Here is a 20611-nt window from a genome sequence, read left to right as displayed (position 1 = left end):
GGAGTGTGTCCTGCGGGAGGAGAGGGCGCAGCTCCGGTTGTTATGGTGAAGCATTTCCCCAGAGGTCTGGCAGGAGCAGGAGCAGGAGCTGGGGACAGCAGCTGATTCAGTTTCACAGCCGCAGACCTGCACAGGAGTTACAACTGACAGTCAATTCAACAGGTAAGTGTCGCCACATTTTTTTCTATCATTTCACGTCGATATTGTACACCCTGCTCGGTTCAACTTGTGTCAGTCAAAGTAAATTGTCGTTGAGGCGACGTAACGTTTCATTCACTCAACGCACTTTGGCTGTCGTGTAGCTGAAAAGTAGGCTAACCTGAGGCTAAGGTAACGCTAGCATGACACAACATCAAAGGTAGCCGACTTTATCGCTGCTCAACAAGTGTTCTTACCATTTTAACAATTAAGAGGCAGACAGGCAACATGCTAGGGTAAACTCACCGGTGTTAACTTTATCTGCACCTGGACGCGATGAATGAAGCCAGGTAGCGAACCGTGAAATGAACTGCTTCCTGTCAGATCACAGGTTGAGTCCGCCGGTGGATCTCTAGGTAGGTTAGCTAATCTGTTGCTCACAGTTAATCCTTCACGGTATAGGACATGAACAGCAAACGCTTGTTGTCGCTGTCTTTTTATTTACAGTGGTCGTACCACACTGTTAAAGTAAAAAGTTACATAGCAAATTCTGATATCTAATATAGTAGTTGTATCACAGCATCGTGATAGGGCAACAAGTGGGACTGTCAGGTACAGGATGACATAAATCTACAGGATGACTTTTGTAGTACAAGCTGCTCAGCTAGGTCATTGTAAAATGGGTCCAATGACACCCAGTGCTATAGTCCTGTTGTTATATTGTAAGGTGGGTGGGTAAAATCTACAAAACAGGAGCCTAGAGTTCAAATAAACAAGATTTGTAGCATGATTATTCAATTTCTTATGTTTTTGTGCCAATTTTTTTATCTTTTGTAGCACTGAAAAAAATATTTGACAGAAAATGAATCACAAGTTATGTTGATAATGGTGTCATTTCTTTATTCAGTAAAAAATGCCAATCATTCTCTCTGGTAATGTGAGGCTTTGCTGTCTTTCTCTGTCTTAATTAAACTCACTCAATTAATTAATTGATTTATCAAGAAAATAATTAACACATGAATTGATAATGAATTAGTTGCAACCCTATTTTTCTAATTAGATATGTTGTAGTTAAAGAAATATTGATTTTGTTTGTCCGGGTGCTTGTTTTCCCTCTGATAATCACTGCTACTCCTGGACTACTTGACTTGAAACACTGCATCACTGACTTATTAACCTAAATATTTTCACAATCATCAATGCTTGTCAAGCCAGCCTTGCTCACAAGTATTTCCATTTGTGATCAAAGTACATCTTTAATAGAATTTCCTTGAATCCTTGTATGGTAAAGTCAGGTTTCAGAATATAGGTCAAGATTAGCTTGTGTAGACCTGTTAATAGTCTTAATATTTCAACTTTGTACTTAATACTGAACCTTGTGATTTTGCACGGAATTTAGATCCAAAGTGTGCATCCTCTATTGGGTTAACGATAGGTGATCTCAACTGAACGAGCACTTTATTCTGTAGGACAAAAACCTAGAACTTTGTGGATAACTTGAGTTAATCATTATTAAAAAATATTTCCTAAATATAGTTTCTTTCTTCCTGATAAGATAATTCCAACAAGTCAAATGACCCAAGCTGTTTTTTTTTTTTTTTAAAGGTCAAACAAAAACATTTGACTCTCTGTTACATTCCTCCTCTTGTGCATAAACTCCCCCTTGTTTTTCTTTTTTTACTAAGACATTTCTTTACCATCACATATGTATGTTTAAAAATGAGAGATTCTGCCAGCAGATGTTGTATACATCATCTCATCATGTGGCACTATTTAAATATTCTTTATCCCTATTTTTCTCTCCACCTTAGTCCCTGCATGACACAACCCTACTTCCTGATTTAAAGCAGTCCGTGGAGTAACTTAGACTAGTCTCCTCCCCATCCTTCCTCCTCATACTCTCCTCTATCTCCTTCACATTTTTTCCTCCACATCCTCTTGCCCATTTATTCCATATCCTGTTCTCCAGAAAAAGCAGGGTCTCTTTGTCTAAATATCCTCCAAATCTCCTTTTATATATCCATTAAACATGCAAACTCTTTTTTTTTCTTTTTTTTTCCCATGGTCCCTTGCTCGCTCCCTTCTCTGACTACTCTGTGGCATTACTGAGATTGCTGAGTGATTATATGGAGCGGCTCAAACCATGACACATGACAGGACTTAATGTGCCCACCTCTTCTCAAGTAGATCCCCCTCCCATACTCTTTTGCAGTCATTTGCATTCTATTCTTCCCACGAGGGCTGCAACTAATGTGAGGATTATTTTCTCGATGCAGATTACAGTTTTTGTCTCTTCTATTTGTACAATAGTTTTAAGTTGCATTAACAGAAAAAAAAACATTCAGAATACTAGGCAGGCAGTTTAGGTCCCTCGGCATCGGTTCAGATAGTAGACGGGGTCATTCCAGAATTATCTAGCAGCATTGACTCAGCATTGTTTGTTTCAATCAACAGGAAGGTTCCGCAGGTCACATCAGACAGCACACTGGGCTGGTGGTCGTAAATAACAACAGCTGAGCAATGTCATCATTTCATGATGGCAATCCGTGAATAAAGCAGCACACAGTGCTGTTTGCCTATATCCACTGTAGCCTGATTTAGGGCGGAGTTTTTGTGTTGCGTTTTGCCATGTTCAAGCACAAGCTTTTACACTTTGCACCACCGTTCTCTTAATACATCCATGGGGAAGACCCACTTGATGAATACGAGTTTGTGTGTTTAATACTGGTCTATTCATTCCAGCTGTTGAATGAAAGTATATATTCCTCTGCAGAGGTAGACAGCCCTTCCTGTTAGGTCATGAGGTGGAAAAAGTCAACAAATGTCAGATTGATGCAGGGACATTTTCCCCAAGACACATGTTTGGTTGGCTTTTCTCTGTGTGCGTGGGATTCCGTGCCAGAGTTGGTTTAAAATCAGTGATCTCACCTCGTCTTTTCCCGTCTGTCTGGGCTCTGCCTGACTCAGAGAGTCACAGGGCTCTTACACAGTTTAGCCACCAACAAATTCCCCATTCTGCATTTGTGCAGGGGCTTATTTTCTAAGGGACAAAACTAACTGAGACTGATGAATTGCTAGCTTGGCACACACAAGTTAGACCTTAGGGTACAGACTGTTGATAAGAGCTACATTTGTCAGACAGATGAATGAGGTAAGATCTCAATATCACAATGTTGACACTGTTAATTTCTTTGTATTTTTACTGTTTAATTGATTTAATTACTTTGATCCAAAGTAAGGAACCATATGTTATTGTTATGTGTGGGTTTACGTGTGGGTTGTATTGTTGCTCTTGTTTGTGATAAAATAGCCATTTTGGCTTCATTTGTAATCATCGTAAATGTGTGTGAGTGTTTATTTGATGAGCAGGTGGCACCTTGTATGGCAGCCTTGGCCACAGTGTGAATGGTTCCTGTACTATGTAAAAGCGCTTTGAGTAGTCGGTAAGACTAGAAAAGCACTAAATAAACACATTTATGGTTGTGCGGAGGCTCCATGCAGAGATTTGGCCATAGTCTACGTAAGGGGCTTTAAGTTCATACTTGTGTGCGTCCATCTCTTTAAGAGAATAGCAGAGTGTGTAGAGCAGATGGGAGAGTGACGTAATTTAGCTCCGGAGAGAGTAGCGACTCTAGAGTCATAGTGGGAGAAACAAAGTGTTGATAGTCTAGCTAGCTGTCTCAATTAACCATGGAAAGACCTGAGAAGCAGTCAACAACAGTCCTCACAAATCCACCAAATTTAAAATTCCAACACAAAGTGAGCGGAAGGAAACAGGAAGTAGGCATCTGGCGGAATTTCCTGCTGCACCGGAGCAAGGCCGGAAGTGTATGCTGAGTTCCAGGCACCCCATAACTCGTGTTTTCACAGCCTTCTACCCATGAACGGGACGTGGAACTGCAGTCAAACCCATAACTTAATACTCGTGAACTCGTACCAGATTGTTGTACTCCCAGTTACAGTTTTGACGTCACACATACATAAACAATGTTGACCCCTGTTGATTCTGTACAGACGCCGGTGATTAACAGTGAGAAATGGAAATATATTGACGTAAATAGGCAACGTAAAGTAATGCCGCACATTGTAATCCGAACAATACACATACAATTTTGTACTACTACAGGTTATGTTTATTAAATGAACCCCAAAATATGTCGGCAACTAGAAATCGCTAGTATCAGCTAACCCTAGCTAATGTTAACGACTTGCGCTAGCTAGTTCGAGCTAGCTAGAAGGGTTTGTGGTGACTTTGCCTGGAGCGCTACTAAGTTATGCTCGTGACTTGAAGTCGTAACTTGCAGGCTAAAAACTGTGTCTGGAACAAAGCAATAGACTAGAGGAAATGCGATGCTACCAAGCCACTGCCGAGCGACGTGCGTCACCACAACCTGCAGTCACATTTTTCCAGAGGTGATTGTCAGGCTACGGTTTAGGGTCTGGCGTGGCGTAGGTCCGTGTCTCCATGTACCTGAACAGCCACGCTGTAGATTTTACACAGAAGCATAAGGCCCCCTTGCTACCAGTTTGCTGCTGTAAGTGAGGTAGAGCAGTCAGCAGGCTGACTGAGCTGCTAGTCTGTTAGACCAAGACACAGGCCTTCAACAACCAATACATAACTTTGTAATTGTCAATTGAAAAAAAATTGGATATATATAATATTTGGATACATAATGTTGTGTATAGGGATTAGTTTGGTGGTAAAAATTCTGGGTTGCGGTCTATCACCTCTGAGTCAGTGTGGGGTTCATATAAACAATAGTAGAGTCCTGTTAAGGTATGTCCAGGGAAAATGAGTAATTACTTCCTGCTACAGTGTATAAAAGCAGGTGTGTACTTCCATGATGATGATGGATTGTAGGATTGGGTCAACCTGACAGTTAAACAACAAATAAGTATATTTATTTGGACCTGTGTTCTTGGTGAGATGTGATATGTCTTTCATGTTTGTGTACCGGCCTGTAAATATCCTACTCTGAGCTCCTGTCTCAGCTCCATTTGCCCAATACCCTGCCCTGATTGGCTTTGGCCGAGATTGGAGTTGTCTTGCCCGCTCTGCCAAAATGGCTAATCCGGAGATATTGTTCTCTGCCCGAATGTGTTTTTGCTTGTAAATGTGTCATGAATGGGAGAATGAGAGTAAGTTTGAGTTTGCATACGTGTATGTCACAGTATGTATGTATGTATGTCATAGTTGGCCTATATATGTAAGTAAGCAGGGGTCGGTCAATCATTTAAATTTTGCAACTTAAAAAAAATTAATCCAACCACAAAAATCCGTTTTTTTTTTTTAACATCTAAAACATTTTCAATGTTAATACAATTCATGTTCAGTTATAGTTGGTCAAATCCAATTACCCTTACAAAATCATTGCTGACGTGGGGGATGCTGTCTTTTTGTGTGCCATTTTTTGTTGCTGCTGTTTTTTCAATCAAAGTCCTAGGAAGATGGTCATCATCCACGTTCAATTTAAATAAAAAGGCATAAAACTCCATTATCCACAAATCATCATTTAAAAAAACTAAATATTTTAAAGAAGTAATCAGAAATGCAATCCTTGACAATGCCATGATCTAATTGCAAATCCTTGAGTTGATTATAGGTAATTATTTTTGTAATCTGATCATGTAATCCGTCACTACCCAACCTTGTAATGGTGCATGTCTCTTAACATCTTTTTTTTTTTATCTTATGTTTTGCAATATGTAAGCCTATTTAATGTTGCCAGTTATCTAACCAATGACCCATGAAATGATTTTAGAGACCCACATTCTGTGAGGAATCTAATGCCTGATTCATGCCCGTCTAATGTACCAGCATCAACAGGTTTAATCTACCTTGGCTTGCTGACACAGCTTCTGTGAGAAACAATTAAAAAGTCTATGGTTTTTAAACTCAAAAACGTGAGTTCTTGATGAGATTTTTGCAATCAAGTAAATCCAGAATGCGTAAAATTGGGTGAAAGTTTAGATTTGGACCGAAGATGTTCAAATTCACGGTTAGAAAAGAGCTGTGTTGGTTGTTGCTTTCATTTAGATTATCCAGACGCTTTTAACAAGGGACCAGACATTATTTTATATGTAAAGGACTTATCACCAACCAACGGTTTACTTTTTTTTGCTGTTTAGCAGGAATATTGAAAAGTCTCTAATTCAGCATTACATAGAAGTATTAGCATTGCCATTAACATCCTAATAGGGCTATGATCACTTCACAGATCTTAGATTTTAAAGTAAGTTGGATTCCTGTATATCAGCACAGATCCTGCAGTCAGGTAAGGCAGTATGCTCTGGGTCAGGGTGGAAACACTGTGAACCGGTTTAATTGTCGTGATCATATGATTGGCACTTAAAGAAAAATAGATGGAGACAATGGAACAGTGTCCCATTTCAGTTAGTAAGTTTATTTTAGAGTATAGCACAGAAATCTCATTCACTTCTAACATAACTTGATATAGTTCCAATAACGGCTGCCCTTATTGTCACAATGGTCACAGGTAATATTACACATCAAAGTAAGGTAATATTACAAATCCACATCAGGCACGCTATGCCAATGCAAGGCCATCAAATGAGAGCCTGTATGTTCTTAAATTCCTGTGTGCACTTTCAACATTTAACACTGCTTGCTTGTTATAATCCATTCTGGATTATATCTTGGGGGTTGGTAGACATCTGAAATGTTAATTTACTCCAGTCAAAGATTATACTTAGCAATGGACGAATCTGGTTTGCTAAAATGTAAAGTTTTATTGAATCTTCTGATTTGCACAAATCCACATACATGCAAATGACCTAAGTGGTTGTATTTTAAGTTTCAGATGACTCTGAAATTATGATGATGTCTGTTTTTGTTTATTTCCAGGTCTGTTTGCAAGCTTTTTTTTTCACTTCTGTATTTGACATGAACTCTCTCTTTTGTGATATATTAATAAAGTCTGAGTCTTCTGAAATATGAGTCAAATGCAGACTTATGAGAATAAAAAATAAAAATAATGAGTAGTTGAATTTGTGAGCGACACAATACTAACATTTAGGATTGGGATCTTTACTCCACTGATCTTTCAGATTTTGACTAGCATTATCCCACTAATACAGCAGTTAGGTTCCTGCAAATATTTTCCCTATTTCTCCAATCCTTTCTCCCTTAAAGCCCCTTAAAATGCCACAAAACATGTTCCCCTTTTCATTTGTTAACTGTGGTTGAAAACACAGACCAGAAATAGGTTAGGCTACTAGGACTAGCCTTAATTGTTCCTTAAAGGTTCCATGTTTCCTGTTGACCTTTAACAAGAACATGGACTTTGGACACCATGTTTTTTCCTGTAGGAGGAAGACGGGTTAAAGAATTTCCCTCATGGATTGTTGACATTTTCAATGAACCTTCCAGCTTTCACCATCCATGTCCCAATCCTGGGCATTCTAGGTCCATGTGTATTGTTTGAATGACTGATCCATGTAGTAAACCTGCAGTCTATGGGGGAGAGTTAAGCTTCAGGCCTCAATCTAAGGAAATCCTAACATTGTAGCTAGATAAAGATATTGGTTGTTATGCTGCAGATACTACATGTTATACTTTGAGTAATATTAGTGTCTTATGTAATAGTACTACTTTTAAATAAGTCACCATTTACAAAATATTTATTCGAATAATAACTCCTATACTAATGCTTTACTATACCAATGTAGTTATACGCCATTAATAAGAAAAGGTGTTGGTGTTGCTGGACTGTGAAAAATCCCATTACATGGTTTTCTAACCTCCTCCAGAAGGACACTTCATTTATATATTTCTTTAGATATTTATTTAGTTCATCAAGTAAACATTTTAATTGGCCATGTACATTTTTGGAAAAACCTGCAAAGTATCTGGACTAAAATAAATGTATTATCAATTTAATAACATTTATTAGTGTAGACTTAATGGCTTTCTAGAAAGTGAACTCCACAAACAAATTATCAATAGATTTATAACGGCATTATTACCCATCAGAAAGGATAAACACCAGCCAGAGATTATTCTTAATAGTGGTTTAAAACTGGACTATAAACTTTTAGTAAATATTTATAAACCATAGTAAGGTCATTAGTTACAACTTTTAAACTCTTTATAAAATTGTACTGACCAATTGTATTGACTTGCTGCTCTGTTTGCATCCCTACCAGTCCAGTTATCAGCCATCTAACAGAGTAGATGAATAGATGAACTTGGATGCTGGTTAAGCTAGATGTCTCTAAAATCCTTAAAAAACAGTTTTTTCAGTAAGTTCCACTTGATTACTGATTTAGCAGGCCGGACTAGAATTGTGTTTTAAATTCATCCGTTTTTATTCAAACAAATCTGAAAATAAAGCACAAAAGTCAACAAATGGCTTTAGTAGTTGAGATCTAATCATTGGAAAAGTCCATTAAATGTAATTTTCAAAAAACAATCTTAAATCTGTTAACTGGGATATAAACCAAACCCTGTAACTGCTGCCTGGTCGTTATGAATCGCCCTACATGTGTTTGCTGTGTAATGTGCTGATTTATAGAACGCTGTGGTCTACCTCCCAACTTCTCACGTAGTTGGCTGCTTGCTGCAGTGGCTCTGTGGCCCAGGACTACTGTCTTGTCAGTTACTCTCTCTGAGTGCATCTAGTCAACCTTCCTCTCAGCGCTCACAGGCCCAGGCCTAAATAATAAATGAGTAAACTGGAAAGAACCGAGCGCGTGAGCCACGTAACTCACCTGGGAAGTTAATGAAAGGCAATGAGCAAAGATTAAAGAGTTAGTACTTAAAGCACTGAAACATGTCTCATACCAGCTATTTAACCGTCTCTCCACCACATCCCTCTCTCAGTTTTGACCCACGTGTATACCAATTGCAATAAAGTGTGTGTCGGGCCGCAGGGTTTGTCAATCATTAATGAAATGCCTCCCACTGTCTCAGGTTTCCTCCAGGAGAGGAATGGGAGAGAAGGGAGTAGGTGGAAGGAGCTCAGGGGTCGGAGATAACAGATTAGGAGAGCAGCGTGTGTACATTATACTGTAACACAGCACTCACATTTTCTCTGTCTGCCTTTCCTCCCCCTCTCTCCCAGCTTACAGTTGAAGCCAGAAGACAATGTTGTTGAGAGACGGATTATTGAAACCTTCGTTCCCAGATCTCTTCTTCTGAAGACCTGCCAAAAAAGTGCAACAAAAACAACAACAAGAACGATAAGTTGACTTTGGATTAGTCTCAACTCACCACCATGGGATACATGCATCCTGTCCCTTAAAGTAGGCCATGTGTAAATCCCACAGAAGCCCCTTTTGATTGGTGTTCCTTAAACACGCCAGTTCTTCCTACCCTGTGGATTTCTTGTCCACTGGCATTATATTCTCACTATTGATTCTCAAGGACTTGCCCCTCTGTTGGATCTAATCTTGGACACAAACACCACCACTTTGGATTATAAACTCAGATGGAGCATCCAACCTGGAGAATAGTTTGACTCCACCTTTCTAGCACTATCCTTTCTCTCTCTGTCTCTCTTTTCCCTCAGTGGATCATTGGCTACGGCCCAACAGATGATATGGATGGGAGAACTGACAGTTGGTTACAATCAACAGCTTGGATGATAATGTTTTGGACATCTTTCTCTCTCCTTATCCCCATTACACCATAAGAGTTGTTATCATGAATGATGGGAAAGAGACATTGCAAAAATTCTACGTGTTGCTTACTTCTGAAATCATGGTGATATCTGTCACCTGACTGCACAACATAAGTTGTTTTGGTTCATCACACTTGACATTTTTTGCTGCTTCGTCTATAAATTTACAGATTATCTGTTTTTGTTCTTCCACGGGCCCTAACGTAGGCCAGTTTGGCCTTACAGAAGGGCCTCTTTGGGAGGCATAAAGGAAGTATATGATACACTTAGATGCCTGAAACGTTTTATATTTAATATCCATTTGGACTAAGAAACTAACAGAGAAGCCACTGGGACAGGTCATTGTGTTGGGGTGGCATGGCAGCAGAGCACAGCGAGCTCCTGGCTGAAATGGCCACCATCGGGCGTCTGAGTGCCACCGAACGCCTAAAGCACGCCCAGAAGCGGCGCACTCAACAGCTGAAAGGATGGGCACAGATGGAGAAGGATTCAACACGAGGGTCGAGGGCCAAAGCAGATAAGAAGAAGCCGCGCACCACCAAAGTTAGGTTCCCAACGGCAATCACCCTTCTAGATGCAGCTGCACGCAATGACCTGGACGAGGGTTGGTAGAAACACACACACTCACAGAAAAGCCATTAAGAGAGCCTTAAATGTTGTTGACTTGTGGATTGTAAGTAAATCAGTCAAGAGAACTCAAGACAGGATGACAAGGGATTTCAGACTATTCTAAAACAGAGTAATGCACAATCTTTCTTCCTAGACCAATCAAATTCTATAAGTCAGGGTTACTATGACCTCTGCTTTTGGCTTTTTTGTCTTGTGTTGCTTTTGGCCTCTCCTGAGACAGAAAGCCCTTATCAGCTGGTGCATTGTGCTCCATAAAACGCAGTTTAAAGAAAGTATTTCATGTATAATTTACACTTGATACGTCACACTTTATTTGTAATGAGAAAGGTGTGTTATGTTCAATGGCGTTATTGGAAGCTGCAGGATCAAGGCTAATTATAGTGGCAAACATTGTAAGTTGACACACACAGACACATGCACCCCGCATGGTTTTCATTTGTTATGTATATTGGGGCAGACAGATATGTGCCAAGTGTTTATGTCTTGTTATGTTTGTGTCTATAATGTCAATGTGGAGAGGACTCTGCCCAAGTGGTTAGTCATAATGCTGTGTGTGCTTCTAGTGAGGGAGCTACTTAACAGTGGTGTCAGCCCAGATCTGGTCAACGAGGATGGACTGACCGCCCTACATCAGGTACACACACCAACACACACACACACCTAGCGGGGCTAACACCCTGGATGCTCTGCTTCTGCTCTCTGTATGTCGCTGTTCTCAAACTCCCTTCACTTTGGGAAACAACAACATACTTCGAACTACTAAGCTACACGCTGAAAATGGCAAGTTTTAAAGGTAATCTGGATCGTGGCGAGCCTGATTGTTTTTTTTTGGGGAAGGATTGTAAAGATTTACCAAAAATATGTTTACTGGATTTACTATCTAATGTTTTGGGATCAATTGGTGAGGATTAATGTGTAAAAAGTAGGCAGCAATACACTGGTAAGAGCAAGTGACATTTAACCACGTATCCAGCTAATTTAAATAGTTCCTTCCCTTGACCATTTTGCAGAGGCACCGTCTCGGAGCTTGGTGGCGCCCAAGAAAAAAGATTTCAAGAATTGTAAACAACCCAGAGTGTTTTTTTCTCCTATCCCAGCATGTATCTGTAAAAAAAAACTACAACGTCACACATACTGTTCACACTCCACTGCCTGCATAAGTGCCTAACTGTTAAACACACACAGGTATCCACTCGTAACAGCAGCCTACACAAGCACAGCCTTGCAATAGATGGCATAAGGTTACCCACACAGGCTAACACCAACACTTTGTGACCTTAATGAGGCAGGTCATCTTATGGATAGCGTGTATGTTTATGTAATGTGCGATCACAGCTCTGAGCTCACCAAGTAATGTTTGCCTTTATTCTGTCTGAACCGTAACTTATCTTGAGTTAGTTTACACACTGATTCATTCCCACCATTTTAGTTTGAGGACCAAAGAGTGAGGGGAACTTGCTTAGGCTTACATTCCTTTCCTGGACATGCACAGTCAGATTTAGAAGGAACCGTTGTAAGATTCCTGTGTTTTGTCGGGACCTTGAAAGACACAAATGTTTAACTACACACAGATCTTTACAATTCAGATGGCCACTTCTCTCGTGTTGTTGTTTTTTTCTCTTATAAGTGACAAACACACATACTACTATAATTTCACGAGAAGGGTATTTGAGGGCACAGAGAACTCTTTATGAAAGCAGTTGACTCTGCTTTTACCCTTGGAAACTTTGCTGTTTAGACAGCAGAGGGCTGGGCCAGGCAGGCACATTTTTTTCTTTTACTCAAGCCAGTGTGTTGGTTACCATAAATAATTATGAAAAGGTATATATGGTTGACTTTATGCGTTTGCCTAGGTTTAGCGTAGGTAAACTTTGTTTGTTTGTTTTATTGCCTATGCCTTTTTTGTGCTGTCTGTTCTTCCTTTTGCATTCATACACATTTTCATACATATCTACATCTGTCCTCTGTTCTCAGTGCTGCATTGATGACTTTGTGGAGATAGTGCAGTGCCTGCTGGATGCTGGTGCCTGTGTGAATGCCTGTGACAGTGAGCTGTGGACACCGTTGCATGCTGCTGCCACCTGTGGACACACTGGATTGGTGCAGCTCCTGATTCAGGCGTGAGGTTTCCCTTTGAATTTCAGCCCCTCATTTATGCATTTGTTATATCATAGAATGTTTCTCCTGCTGTTACAGTGAAAAAGTGTAGAAATGAATGAGCTGATAGATTGTGGAGTTTTGTCTCAACTGTATTATGATACATGTTGCTATATCCTTATATCAAGGCAAAGTGGAAATTTATTTCTTGACAAAAGAATAAATAGACTGAGATCCTGCATGGCAAGAGACAAGTTTACATAAACAATGCAAATATGGCTGCAGCTTGACTTAATACACTTTGCAAGTGTATGAAAATTCTTGAGTGGCTGAGCACTTCAGGGTGTGTTCCAGTAAAGCACTCAAATTTGTGTCTGTCTGTCTGTCTGTCTGTCTGTCTGTCTAGTGGGGCTGACCTGCTGGCTGTCAATGCAGATGGCAACATGCCCTATGACCTCTGTGAGGATGAGGCCACCCTTGAGCTGCTGGAGACGGTTATGGCTGAACAAGGTCAGTAAGATGAGTCAATTCCAAGCTGCAAAAATTGTTGTAGTTTATTTTAATGCTATTTATTTAAAAGAAATGTAGTCTTCCTCTAAAAAAAAAGGAAGGAAAATGTCATATTTTTCTTTCAAAGTTAACACATCTCCATGTGTCCGTCACATTTGAAATCAGGTGGCACACACTAATGACCATTTCCAAACCAAAATTTGGATAGTTTTTTCTATTTTTAGCCATTTTTATTGCATAAAAGAGGACAAACACTATAACAATATAACAAAACATTGGTACAAAGTGGAACAACATTGTCCAACCATCATGTAGTGTGTGTGTGTGTGTGTGTGTGTGTGTGTGTGTGTGTGTGTGTGTGTGTGTGTGTGTGTGTGTGTGTGTGTGTGTGTGTGTGTGTGTGTGTGTGTGTGTGTGTGTGTGTGTGTGTGTGTGTGTGTGTCTGTGTGTCTGTGTGTGTGTCTGTGTGTGTGTGTGTGTGTAGGAATAACTCAGGTCCACATAGATGAATGTCGAGGGGCTAAGGAGGCGGCCATGCTCGCTGACGTTCAGGCTCTGGTTAACAGCGAAGCAGACTTGAATGCGCAGGACGCTAATGGAACAACACTGGTGAGACAGCGGGCATGTTCTATACACGTTAAGAAAAATAAAAAAGGCCAGGGATTTTAACCATGCTTATGATTCTAGGGTGCATTCACAGATTTTTGAACAACTCATCAAAATCATAAAACTCTGCCAAGAAATTACAAGCTAGACAAAGTGTGGACTTTTAAAATGAATGAATGGTGTATTTTGGTTCATTTTTCATTCAAGATCTTTAACAGGGAAACTGTTAGAATTTGCTTCTATTCTTCTCAGCTGTGTTTTTAGCTTTTTAGAAGTCTGAAATTTGCCCCAATACATTTTAAAAAGCAATGTTAAAACACGGTACTGTTATTAGTCAGCAGCAAAGTGCTAATTAGAATTTCTTTTAAGTATCTTACTTTGAATGTCTCCAAAGAAGGTCTAAGTCAGGAGTATACATGTAGTTTAAATTTGCAGTAAAGCTTGCAACAATACTAAAATTAAAAACTTTGATCCCATTTTCTAGCTTTTTCTAAATGCATTTGGACTGTATTTTACTTTTTAAGTGTTTTTTTTCTTCTTCTGGCGAATGAAGTTAAATCCAACCTTTTGAAGTGCCTCATCCTAGGTGAGCACTCAAATGATCAATGTTGAACGTCTCTCCCAGCTCCATATAGCGTCTGCTAATGGCTACATGTCTGTGGCGGAACTATTGCTAGAGCACAGAGCTGTCGTGGAGGTGAAGGACTCTGATGGATGGACGCCACTACATGCTGCCTCCTGCTGGGGACAAGTAAGTGCTGCACACAGACAAAAGATACTTCCCCTTTTCTTAAATGACCCATTAATGGGGTTCGTTGTATGTGTTCCATAGATCCAAATGGTGGAACTGTTGGTGGCCCATGAAGCCAGTTTAAACTCCAAGTCTGTCCTGGAGGAGACACCTCTGGGTAAGACCAGAAAAGCCTGTTTGGTCCTGTTTTGCCTGAGAGCAAAATTATGTAATTGACAGTATCTTTCACCTTTAGTGATGCAATGCTAATCCCCTGCCTCAGGTGAAATACAGACTCCTTTAGAAACTAATTATCCTGATCCAGTTCTTAATTGTCCCTCAATTATACCTTCTTTTTTTTTTAGCATCTTTCCATTCATACTTCACAGTGTCTAACCTTTGCTGCTGCTGCCTTTTCAGACGTGTGTATGGATGAAGAGGTCAGAGCCAAACTGATGGACCTGAAGAACAAACATGATGCCATCATGAAGAGCCAGGACCGGCAGAAGGGCACACTGCAAAGACGAGCCTCTAGTACTGGCAGCAGAGGGTGAGAGGGGACACTAGGCCAGAGAGCTCAAGGAAACCAGAGGGTGAAAAACATACACATAAAACTGAAGCAGGTTAGCTTCACTGTTCCCCTTTTCTATCATTTGTCTATACAGTAAGGTGGTACGTCGTGTCAGTGTGAACGAGCGCTCCAGTCTTTACCGGCGGGAGCACCATAAAGAGGCCATGGTGTGGCAGGAGCGCGGCCGACAGCCAGAGCCACATGACGACGACGAAGACAGGCAAACAGACAATGAGCTGAACCAGCATGCCACCATGGTGAGCTAGCTCAGTGTCTTCTTTTTAGAGAAATTGTGTCTGGCTATTGCTGTTTGTGTTACCTTTTTCAAAGAGTTAAAGCTGAATAAACCACTGTTAAAGTTCTCTTTGGTTTCAGGTTGCTGGGGGTGGAGCCGCATCACGTTTAGAGGAACTGGAGGCTGCAGACAGGAAAATCATGTCCAGCGTAGGTAATGGAGGCACCTCTGTTTCTCTGTCTTCCTCTGTACCCGGAGAGCTGTGGACTGGTGGAGGTCTCATGGATCGCAGCGCCTCGTACCAGCTCAGCCCTGCATCTGGGTCAGGGTCCACAGAGGGCGAGGGGGCAGACAGTATGACTAGAGAGAAATCGCACCAAACACTGGCTGATCTGAAACGCCAGCGGGCCGCTGCCAAGCTCAATAAGTACCCAGCGCCTCCCCCGCCGCTGCCCCCTTCCTTGGAGGAGGAGCCTTCTGTTGCAATGGCCGAGGTGACAAACACTCAGGCCCCGCCAGAGCCCCAAGTGACCCCCAGTGCAGAGGAGGTAGCCTCGCCGAGCCAGGTGTACTTCACCCCAGCCAGCGGAGACCCTCCGCTGCTGAAACTCAGAGCCCCTGAGGAGGACCAGTCTAACAATAAGGAGCCTTGCTGTGGGCTCATGTAGACAGCCTGGCACACATAAAGACACACAATTTATTTATTGTTTTGTTCTAGAAGGCTCAACACTCTCCGGATGCCTCTCCGTCAGCTCCGCGAAATGTATGCTGAATTGTCTGTTTTACAAATACTAGTTGTGCTGTATGTGGTTGCCGTTTAACGGTGATGGCATGTGGCTATAAGTCCCAAGTCATCAAAATCGGGAAATCAACTTTCCAGTCTCCTGTGCTAGCCTGGGCTAGCTAGCTTGCTGGCCCGTTAAGTTTTTAACTTTAAAACATCAGCGTAAACACAGAGGAAAAGGGGAGGATGGCTATCAGCTACGACTTATGGCTACGATCCCGACTACGTGGACAAGCAAGACCATCTCTGTGGTGCTTTGGTGTCCTTTCGCCGAAACTTTGGCTGGATCCAGGAGAGCCCGTGCCATTTAACTGGGGGGACTATTTTTGTGTGTGCCGATCTGACGGCCACATTCTGCTTAATGTTGAATCATGCACAGGTTTAAGGAGCTGATTGGATAACATTTCATTGGAATTGTACGTCATACGATTTCATATGACGAATACAATGGATTGATTGATTGACACATATAGTGCCTATAGAGTATAGAAGCTGGGCATTTTACACTCCAAAAGTGGCAAAAACCTTTCAAAACAGTCATGCTTGAATTGAGTCACTGAGGACTGTAAGTTAAGGCCACATGCCAATGAGGTGTTGATCTACACTGCATTTCAATAAACTGAAGTGCAATCTTTGTACTTATTTCCTATTTTGCTTACCTTTTTTCAACATGATACACACTTTACACTTAAGGTCCTACCATTTGCTGTTGCTCCCTCTTATTTATCAACTGCACCATCTGTTGGACGGCAGGTGTCCATCTGGGGACTCGGTGAACTACAGATTCCAGTTTTGCTATCACAAGAAAATATTTACTTCCCTCAGCCTTTGTTCAATAATTTATTTATATTTTGTTACTCAACTAAATTGACATTTCATTGAAACGCCTTAGAATTGTGTTAAGTTAATTGTATCGATGTAAACGTGAATGAAATTGAATTGCAGTTCAATGTGGTCTGTGTTAAATTAAGAATGAGGTTAAAGTTCGTTTTTCTCCACTGAGTGCTATGAAGGGTACGTGATCTACATTCGTATACACTTATGTTATAAGACAGTTTTTTTTTTTTTATGGTTGGGAGATTTCTTCATAGAGGATAGTTTCAAGATACACTAAAGATACAGTACTCTGAATTTACACATTCACACAAAGATGAAAATAAGAACTTTTCCTTGCTTGATTTTTTTTTTTTTTTTCAGTGCAAAGAAGAGCCTACATTTCAATATTTCTAATAGTACAATTTGTAAGTTAAGCGCTTGTGTCTAAATGAATGTGAGATCTTCAACAAATATTTAAATTAGTATATAATTTACTTAGCCCATCATTATCATTTCTAGATTTCTATTTCACTGTCATTTCATTTTTTCTACCCTCTGAATAGAATCACATTATTTATTCTATCTGATTCTGTATATTGCTGATGGTGTACAGTTCTATTTTTTAAAGATATAAAGTGTGAAGGCAAGATATTTATCAAGAAGATAATATATTGTTATATTGTCAAACCAAGTAATCTTGTCATGTGATTATTTGTCAAAGGTTGTGGCCTTCTTTAGTGCAATGCTTGCACAAAGTCCCCCATGTAAATTTGGTGAGCAGTGGGATAAAATGATCAAACGGACGTGGACTCCAACCTGATGTGCTGTCGGTGCAATTTAATTTCTGTAATGCATTTCAGTTTTGATAGTGATTTTTACGGAGCACTGTTTAGAAAACAAACAAACATAAAAACAATGATTTCACAAAATGATTTTTGTATTTTTTTTTTAATGCAAAATAATTTATTGAATGGATCTAGGCGTCACAACTGTTTATGTCTCTTATGGTATTGTTTATAGGAAGTGGAATCAGATGAAGATGATTGTAAAGAAACATCACATGCAAGCTTTTGGGGCTTTTTATACATTAGGTGAGGTCAAATAATAGTGTTATGCTCTTGCTTACATGAAGTCAAGGATGTCTTCCCCTTGTTCTACAATTGAGCACTACATTTTAAACACCCCCCCCCACACACACACACACACACACTCCCCTCCCAATGCTTTTTCCCTTCCTCTTACGTCAAGTGGTCACTTATGTCACAGTCCGTTCTGACCCCTCTGCCAGGGCAGCACGCACGTGATACACATAGTAAACACCCCCGTACGTGTAAGCTATAATAAGTAAGTTATAATATTACATTATCTTTGATAACAACAACAACAGGTACAACTGAGGTCTAGGCTTAATGCAACAGACACTGTCGTGTGATGCCGCGATATACACACTGCGTGTGCATGGCACATGACGGTGGCCGGGACATCACATGCTTGTAGGTGAACTGTTTTAGTTTGTGATATCAAATGTCCTTCTTAAGCCCCTTCCAAGACATCTGGTGGGGAGGGGGGGGGGGGGGGGGGGGGGGGGGGGGGGGGTTGGTTGAATGTTGCACAGTCTGTCCTTCTCTCACACAGCCAGCTAATTCTGTGGCTCTCCTTCTCTTGCCCAAACAAAAGACCTGCAAAAGAGTTTTGTTGCATAACAGTATCTATCTTCATTTTTTCCCAATTGCTAAAACACAGTTTTTACAAACTAGGCTGGTTTTATCAAAATACTTAACACAACTGACAAAACCACACACCCAAACGGCAAAATACCTCATGTATCCTGCAAAATTAAGAACTGCAACCAAAACTACACATAGTATGATCAAAATGAAACTTTTGCACCAGATGGCACACACTTCATTCATGTTACCAGATGTTTGTCTAGCCAACTACACACTATTGGGCTCTCATTTAGTATGCTTTGCCATAATACTAAAATAGTACAAATTGTAGAAAATTCTTCAGATTGTTCACATGTACAGAAATATTTGCAGATACACACACATGCTGTTGATACATTTTTATTTGTTGTTTTTCACCAAACAAGTCAGTGCAACATATGCACAGCAGATATATATTTACATTGGACTGAACAAAAATATGCCCACAAAAAAAAGTAAACTGTAAAAGAAAATTGCAGGAAAAAAATGTGCCGAAAAATTATATAGGAAAAAAAGAGGCAAGAAAAATAATTAGGCAGCATCTTGCGGCAGCTGGGTCTGGCCACAACGCCTCTTCCACATCACAGGCGATATCTTCCTTTGCCAGACATTAAGGGCCTCGAGCGCTTTATCCATCCCTGAATCGCACCCACATCAGGCTCATCCCATCCACATCAGGCTCATCCCATCCACATCAGGCTCATCCCATCCACATCAGGCTCATCCCATGCCTCTTCCATAGCCTGCACAAGAGGCATGCGCGCAAATGGGTGCCGGTTGTGTACCGTCCACCTCCATGCTGAAAGGAACTCTTCAATGGGGTTCAGAAATGGTGTAGGCTACGTAGGCTATGGTGGGTGGTATTGCAGGAGAAATGGTGCTTGGCCAGCAAACCAGTTTTGGACTGCACGGTGCAAGCTCACGTTGTCTCTTACTACAACGTAACGGTTTCTCTGATGTTCTGCATCATTCATACGCTCTGGTGGCATGAGACTGTTGTGGAGTCTGTCCAGAAATGTGACAATATGGTGTGAGTGGGAGAGGGGAATTCCCATTAACGATTGCAATCTACGGTTGTTTTTGATCTAAAATCCCCTATCTAAATGCAGGGCACATGGTAGATAAAATAATCCCTGACAAAATATGCGGTTGAATGCAGCAGTGTTTTAAACTTGTTGTATTAGTAGGCCTACTTTTTCTTAAGCAGATGAGGTAGCCTACTTTGCGATATACATGCTAGGCCTATACTTACTTACTTACTTAAGTATACTTAACACGAGTACAAAACACTAATAGAATGGGCCGTTTCATCCATTTTGCCGTGACAACTGGATCTCATTATTCAAGTATGCTAATCTGTCATTCCTAAAAATTGCCTCCTAAAGTTAATCTGTCCCATTGCTCTAGGCAGAAGGGCCATTGAGATAACAGTTTATCCGACAGAACATAAAGGCGTCATTTGGCACGCGGATGAGGTGTCACATGCGAAGTCCGTGCAGAAAAACAGCCAACCACGAGCAGAGGCGATGGAAGGCGGGGCGGTTGGGTGGGAATATGAACGCGGAGACGCTTAACTGCCAGCTCGAGCTCTAGAGTACGTAAACTCACGAGCCGAAGAGACTCCTGCTTCAGCCTTCCTGCTGAACAGAAGGTAACAACAACAGTTACACTTTACCCGCTCATGTGTAAGGTTCGCTAAATACGGTTCATCCTTAAATCTTCTTTTATGTTTCAGATAGCCAGTCCAGTGTGACGGAGTGCGCGTGACATATCAAACATGTCCCAGCAGGCAACGAATGGGGTCCCGTGCAGGGGCAAGGTGCTTACTTTGGACAACATGAACCCCAATGTGAAGCGGGTCGAGTACGCGGTCCGTGGTGCTATAGTCCAGCGGGCTGTTCAGATAGAGAAGGAGCTGAAAGAGGTAAAGCCAATTAAGTGTGGGGGTGCAACATGTGCACGCCTTGATGCACGCGGACCAAAGTTAAGTTTGATAATGCACAAAGAAAAAGAAAAAAACGCGCGAGGAAAATAAAACATTTGGCTAGTGTGTTTTGGAATAGTAGGGAGTTAGATAAAGCTTCGAAAAACTGTTGTATTTATTTAAATCGTGATATCAATGACAATTTGTGGCAAATCATTTT

At 40.9% G+C, this 20611-nt stretch overlaps 2 protein-coding genes across 4 annotated transcripts in view; both read left to right on the top strand.

Moving 5' to 3' along the window:
• Positions 1-17687, top strand: ppp1r16a (protein phosphatase 1, regulatory subunit 16A). 2 transcript variants are annotated; one of them, XM_034861537.1, is made up of 11 exons: positions 1-162; positions 9222-10383; positions 10973-11043; positions 12384-12529; positions 12913-13016; positions 13501-13625; positions 14248-14373; positions 14455-14530; positions 14773-14902; positions 15018-15180; positions 15299-17687. In XM_034861537.1, exons 2-11 carry the CDS (start codon positions 10137-10139, stop codon positions 15824-15826), a joined length of 1716 nt encoding a protein of 571 aa, XP_034717428.1. In that variant the 5' UTR covers positions 1-162; positions 9222-10136; the 3' UTR covers positions 15827-17687. The 2 variants fall into 2 exon arrangements, with proteins under 2 accessions (XP_034717428.1, XP_034717429.1); XM_034861538.1 differs by lacking the exon at positions 1-162 and adding an exon at positions 3267-3289.
• Positions 5550-20611, top strand: part of si:ch211-217a12.1 (alanine aminotransferase 2-like) — a 28380-nt gene continuing 13318 nt past the window's right edge. Inside the window, exons 1-3 of one of the 2 annotated variants that reach the window (XM_034861540.1) lie at positions 5550-5560; positions 13501-13508; positions 20202-20391. In XM_034861540.1, coding sequence (XP_034717431.1) covers positions 20245-20391 — 147 coding nt within the window. In that variant the 5' untranslated portion in view covers positions 5550-5560; positions 13501-13508; positions 20202-20244. Of the gene's footprint in view, positions 5561-13500; positions 13509-19986; positions 20119-20201; positions 20392-20611 lie in introns of those variants that run through there. The other variant, XM_034861539.1, reaches the window with a different exon arrangement.

This window comes from Etheostoma cragini, chromosome 22 (assembly GCF_013103735.1).
Source record: "Etheostoma cragini isolate CJK2018 chromosome 22, CSU_Ecrag_1.0, whole genome shotgun sequence".
Taxonomy (NCBI): domain Eukaryota; kingdom Metazoa; phylum Chordata; class Actinopteri; order Perciformes; family Percidae; genus Etheostoma; species Etheostoma cragini.
Note: the sequence above shows the minus strand (reverse complement) of the source record. Positions and strands in the feature narration are given on the sequence as shown.